The sequence below is a fragment of the Tupaia chinensis genome, unplaced genomic scaffold, assembly GCF_000334495.1.
Source record: "Tupaia chinensis unplaced genomic scaffold, TupChi_1.0 Scaffold000152_1, whole genome shotgun sequence".
NCBI lineage: Eukaryota > Metazoa > Chordata > Mammalia > Scandentia > Tupaiidae > Tupaia > Tupaia belangeri.
In genome coordinates, this window is record NW_006159623.1 from 521,615 (window position 1) to 528,304 (window position 6,690).

General features: G+C 46.5%; 1 protein-coding gene across 4 annotated transcripts in view; it reads left to right on the top strand.

Moving 5' to 3' along the window:
* The window catches only part of GRAMD2B (GRAM domain containing 2B), a 154,660-nt gene that overhangs the window by 114,046 nt on the left and 33,924 nt on the right, over positions 1-6,690 (top strand). For all 4 annotated transcript variants that reach the window (XM_014586637.2, XM_006145522.3, XM_006145519.2 and 1 more), the window contains exon 2: positions 3,088-3,207. In XM_014586637.2, coding sequence (XP_014442123.1) covers positions 3,088-3,207 — 120 coding nt within the window. The remainder of the gene's footprint in view (positions 1-3,087; positions 3,208-6,690) is intronic.

A 6,690-nucleotide genomic window follows, 5' to 3' on the forward strand; every position in this document is an offset into this window, starting at 1 on the left:
GCACTCGCTTTCCCTCTAGGGAGCACACACACCCTCTGGCAAAAAGAAAAAAAAGGGAGGGAGAGAGGGACAGAGGAAGCGAGGAGAGAAGAAAGGAGGAAAAAGTGAGGCAAAAAGCATCTGAAAAGAGGCTGTTTTAACTCGAGCACACCTGTGTGTCCTGTCATGGAATGACAGCATTTGGGGGACACGATACAGAATCATACCTTATAATCCATCTTTTTAGTGCCAAGTGGGGGCCCTAAAACAGGACCCCACATGTGGGTAAGCACTCAGGACCCTGCACTGCACAAAAGTCCCTGATCAAGAAGGGGGGATGGGAGGGCCAGCAGGTGGCAGGGTTGTTAAGGCACTGGACTCCTACATGGTTGACTGCAGTTCCAATCCCAAATTTGGTGGCGTTTTCTCTCTCTCTCTCTCTCTCTCTCTCTCTCTCTCTCTCCCCGTCCCCCTCCCCTCTCTCTCTTACACATGCCTTGTGGCAAATTTTAAAATAATAACAGTAAATAAATTAAATAATTGTTTTTTTAAAGTTATAAAAAAAGAAGAAGGGACCAGCAGTTAGCGTAATGGCGGTGTCGCTGGATTCCCATGTAGTCGACCACGGTTCAAGTCCCAGACCTGGTCGCTTAAACTCATGCCGGGTGTGTTTGCGTGCCCAAGATCCCAAGAGGAGAATGGAGGAGAAGGGATTGCGGCGTGGCCATCCCCTCTGGGGGATGATTTCTCGCTTTCTCTCTCTCTGTCTCTCTCTGTCTGTCTGGCAAGCGCACGCGCCCTATAGCAAAAACCTCTCCAAAAAAAAAAAAAAAGAAGAAGAAAAAGGGTGAGGGTCCAGGAGGGACTGAAAGCCAGCCCAAGCTTTGCCATTTCTGCCAGAGCAAGAGGCACCCTTTGCCTGGGTGTGTATCAGGAGGGCTGCTTTTCCTGAGTGGTTCTTAGCAGAAGCGACCCTTCCTGTGCACACAAAGGTCCTGCAGAGGAGAGCTACAGCTCCGAGTCTTAATCTGACCCTGCAACCCTGCATAAAATTCAGCGACTACCTGAATGAATTCTGAGGTGGATTATTGAATTCCACACCGTCTCCTACTTAAAGAGTACACTTCTGCCTGATGCTTTTGAAGACTAATAAGAGAAATGTGTCTGTCTTAGGGGACAGGGAAAAAGAAGTGGGGGGGGATATTCTTTAAGGCCTCTAACAGTTCTCAAAATCTTTGAATCCCTAAATTAAACGTGATGCTCACTTTAAATAAAATGCAGTTATTCGATTTGAAACCAAAGCAGCATCTTCCTTTGTAATATTTTACAAAGCCTTCCATGTACCATTTGTCACCTAAATACAACTCGCTCGTGGGCTGGTCCCTGTACATGCACAAGAGGAGGTCTTCCAAAAGTTCATGAAAAATGCATTTTATGAAAAACTATGCATGGATTTTAGGGTTTTTTTTTTTCTTTTCCTCCAGAATGAACTGATACCTTAATTCCATTTTCCATGAACTTTTTGGAAGCCCCATCATACAAGTGCTTTGAGAAGAACTGGAGAAGTTGAAGGCTGGGCCTCTGACCTCCAATAGTTATCTTTTAGGAAAAGAGAGAAAGGCTGACTGCAGATGAGAGTGTCAACCATGTAGGAATTATTAGTTAGTTACCTTTGCCAGATGTTCTTGTTGACTTTGACGCTGCAGTGGGACTCTCAGGGTGGGCTGCAACTTCACACGCTGTGGAAGATGGTAAGCAAGCAAGCACAAAGCTGATATTGACCACTAGCATTCCTGGCTGAAATTGACCACTAGCATTACTGCCTGTGGGTCACATGCAAGTGAAAATTCCAAAGAGGTGATAAAGTAGGATTCGAATGAGCAAATCGGCAGTAGCAATGTCATCTCTCTCTTTTTTTTTTTAAGAATTATTTCATTTAACTTTATTTTTTTATTTATTTTTAATTCGACCAGAAAGGGACAGAGCAAGAGAAAGAAAGGGAAAATGAGAAAGCAATGTCATCTTAATATGCCTTACGTTATGCTCAGCCACCCAGGGGTTCTGGGCTCAGATGTATGTCCTGTAACAGGTTTTGCTGTGCAGGCTGACACCTCATTTGGTCTGGTTGTCTGATCCGTGTATAACACCCTGACTTCGCCCTTCAGTATTTCTTTCTCTCCCTCTTCTCACATTGGAAAAGGTTTCCCCCGTTGCCAAGAGGTATTGGATGGCAGACTGAGGGGCCCTCGTCTGCATCCACCAGCTGACCATCCTCCGTCCTCGTGGTTAGTGGTCTGTGGCCCAGCCCTCTCCTCACCCCCCCCGCTCCATTCCACGGCCCTCCCTGTTTTGCCAAGGTCAGACTAGTTTTTCCAAAACCAACTGGTCCTAACTCTCACACCACTCTGAGCTCTCACGCTGAGAAGCTAAGAAGGATAAATAAATGGGTAGATGGTTGGGAAGTTGGGGAATTAGATGGGGGGAGAGAGAGAAAGGGAGAGAGGACTCAAGCCTTACAGATGGACAGAACTGAGTTTGAATTCACAAGATACTCAGTGAGAGCCTGGGATTCCTCATCTGTAAAATGAGGGTAATAGAGACCACACTGCTTAGGGAAGTGCTTGCCTAAAATAACACCCATCCCAATGGGACCCACATAACTACAACAAAAGGTGATAAGTGACATAAGAGAAGTGCAAACAAAGGGGGGAGGGGGTTCCCAGAAAGGCTCACACCTGCAGGAGGCCTCTTGTGAGCATGTGTGTGTGCAGGGGCCCTCCCAGCCTCCAGGTGATCTGCTGCCCCAGCCCACGCCCACGCCCAGACAGGGCAGTGCAGCTCAGAGCCCACGGCAGACCTGGGCGGGCCAGTCCCCACACTGTTGGACACTTACGAGGGAGGTAGGCGTGACCTGCAGCTACTGCCCTTGTGGCGCCAGCAGAGAGGGGTTAGGATGGAGGTTGAGAAAGGACACTGTTGTCAAAGTTGACGAGCCTGTTGGTGGGGATTGAGGATCACGCCACTCTCCAGAAAGCAAGATCATTCCATCGACTTCCCTTCCACCACCTCCTGGATGTCTAAGGTGAAGCGTTTTTCTCTCTTCTCCAGCTCAGAGGCTGAAAATGGTGTGGAGGAGAAAAAGAAAGTCTGCAAGTCGCCAACAGCCCCCTGCTCTTCCCCATCCTTGGAGACTGAGTCCCCAGACCAGAAGAAAATCATTGGCCTGTGGTGAGTCCTCAGTTGACTGCTCTTTTGCCATCTGGGGCCAAGTGGTGGCGGGGGGAGCAGCTGTTCCTTGCTGGGTGGTCGTCCTTAAGAGCAAGGACCCACCACAGGCAGATGATACCCCTGAGAAAGACGCCTTGGGACCACAGTGCTTCACTCTGCCCTTCTCCCCAGCAGTATCTTCTCCTGCTTCCTGCCCAGCCTCTGCACATCCTCTGTGCCTTTCTGCAAGTGCTGACTTTGCTAACTGGGGAAGCCGAGCTGGGCTGCTCTCAGGTGTAGACTTCCAAAGCCTGAGAAGGCTGGCCATGTTGGAGCATCTGCTCTGCCTCTGCTGTGCACTCACAATGTCATTTTCCTGGGGTGAGGAGAAAAGAGCAGAGGAGAACCTCCATCGTGGGGACCCAGTGGGCCATGGGTTCTTGTGACTGGAAGGGTGGGTTTGGGACATGTAGCTGTGGTCCCATCACTCTCTGAGCCAGCAGCTACCAAGTAGGGATGTCACGTTGCTTCTTAGCCCTTAAAAGAGAGTGGCTAACCCAGTGGTCAGAAACAGGTAAATGTGGTTTGTAGTCCACACGGGGTAGAGGAATGATTGCTCTCCTTCCTTCTGATCAGACCTGTTAGAACTATTTCCTACTTCTTCTGGCCTCTGCTAAAGGATGGTTAAATAACTCCTGCTTTTCACTTTCTTCCCGGCTACTCAGCCCCTATCTTCTCTCCAAATCTAAACTTCATTCAGGACCAAACGTAAGTTTTAACGCTTTGCCTTCTATTTTCTTTTTCTGGCTTTAATTTCTAGTTATCTGTTCGTCTTTCCTGCATACCTGTTTTGTGGCATCTCGCTTTTAACCATTTTCTCTATAGTTGATTCCCAGCAGAGCATCCTATCGCACGCACCAAATGATTTCACAAAGGCACAAAGCATGCTATTTTTTGTGTCTTTCACCACTGTTGACTGGCTACAAGCAGGCATCTTAAAAACACTGTTGGGAGACCAGCAGACTGCGTCATGGTTACATCGCTAGACTCCCATGGAGTCGACGCAGTTCAAGTCCCGGACCTGGCGACTTGAAACTCACACCAGGCGCATGTGTGTGTATGCCCAAGATCCTGAGATGAGCTGGAGGAGAAAAGATTGCAGTTTGGCTGTACCCCTAGGGGGTGATTTTTTGCTGTCTCTCCGTCAAACACACATGCCCTATAGCAACAATCTCTCTGGGCGGGGTGGGGGGGAAAGAAAGTAACACTGTTGGTTTTACTCTAACTTCCCTCAGCTTCTGATGAGAATAACACACATCACACAGGGCATGTGGTTAACTTCATGGCTACGTAATCTGTGCCACAGCAAAGACAGCCCCACACCTCCGCTTGGCCTACTGTTCTGCCCACTCTGAACATTCTTACTAATTTTCATATGAGGAGCCCTGCATTTTCATTTTGCACTGGGCTCCAGGTCCTGCTCACAGCCATCTATGTAGGAAGGGAGAATAACCCAATCAAGAAGTCCCACAGCCACCAACCCTGGCCCACGGAGGTGCGTGCAGTGGAGCCCCTTTATTGCTTGCGCCTTTTGAAATGGTCAGGGGTCGAGCTCTGCCTGTCCCATTACCTGCAGTCCATGGCTCCCCACGGGCCTGAGCATTTCCTTGGCAATTCCATTAACTTACCTCACTAGAGGTAATAGATTCAAATTAGTGACTCGTGTAAATAAAAGGTCATTGGACATTTGTAAAAATAATGTTATTTTCAACCAGGCATAGATGTTTGCTCAGATGACCAAGTAAAAGTAACCCCTCAAATTTCCAAGGAATTTATATCCATGAGTAGTTCCTGTAGTCTGTAGCTGAGAACAGATCCATTTATCTTGAGTTGCTGAGAGACCTTGTACCTGCGATTGGAGCATTGTGGAATCATGAGCTGTGGGAGCTGCAGGGGACCTAGGATATCACATAGTGCATGTTTCCACAGATGAGAAAACCCAAGCCTCGGGACCAGCAGTTGGTGTAATGGCTATGTCGCTGGACTCCCATGTAGTTGACTGCAGTTCAAGTCCCAGACCCGGGGGCTTAAACTCATGCCGGGTGCATGTGCATGTATGCCCAAGATCCTGAGAGGAGAATGGAGGAGAAAGGATTGCGGCATGGCCATCCCGCCAGGGAGTGATTTCTCACTTTCTGTCTCTCCGTCTTTCTGGCAAGTGCACACGCCCTATAGAAAAAAAAAAAAAGGAAACCCAAGCCTCATGTCTGACCTCAGTCTTTTTCGTCCCTCTGTGATTCCCATATATCACCAGATTACTTAAGATTCTTAAATCTACTTTGAACCAATTTTTTTCCATTTCCCCTCAATAAATGATTAAAGTAACTACCTAATTATAAAATTTGTTCTGATAGAAGTCGTATGTGAATTCACTTTGACATGATTGTTTTTAGTTGTAAAGTTGAAGATACATGCAAATTTACACATCCACTAGAACAAAGAGTCAGGATGGGTATTACCTTAGAGAGAAATCCTGGAGCTCTGTGACCTCCGCCCTTCATGGGACAAAGGAAGACTCTTTGTTTCTGATGTCATATTGACTTTCTTATTTCCATAGGGCATATGTGCTCACGGAGAGAGATGAAGAAAGACAGAGGGATCCTGAGAAATCATGCCCCAGGGGAATAGCCAAACTATAATCCCTTCTCCTCCAGTCTCCTCTTGGGATTTGGGGCACACATGCACACACTTCTGGCATGATTTTCAAGCCACCGGGTTTGGGATTCAAACCGCAGTTGACCATGTAGGAGTCTCCAATGCCTTTCCCACCATACCACCTGCTGGGCCTGAAATTGACTTCTTTTTGTCTATTCTTACCTCATACCCAATCCCTGCTCATCCTTTTAGACACAGCATATTAAACCACATTATTTTATTGGTCTCCTCTTTTTTCCCCTCCTGTTAGACTTATCATCTCCTCATACATCTTCTAACCCTATGCCATGTATTGATTTGGTACTAAATCGTGTAGTGCCTTTTTAAAAAACGTTTGATGCGTGTGTACACACAGGACCTGAAGGATAAAGACTGTCTTGTGTGTCCCGAGGCATTTAACACAATGCCCCACTTAATTAATACTTGTTAAATGTTAACGGAATTCTAAAACAAAAATATCCTTTGATTGAACTGTAGCTGCAATTCGTGTAGTAATTTGCCTCAAGTAATCTTTATATTGATTAAAGGACTTTCGAAATGATATCATTACTGTCATAACTCGATTGTCATTTCTCCCTTTATGAGTTATCAGTTCTGTGGTTCTTGATCACACCTACTGAAATCATTCCAACCTCCTAAAACACGTGATGTGTAAATGCCCTTAGAGTAGCAAGAATGATTACTGATGTCTAGAAAAGAAAAACTAATGTCAGGTGTTCTTGGGAGATGGTATAATAATCAAGATTTATTACAGTAAGCCAGTGAGTGACATCAAAGTTTATCTTATTT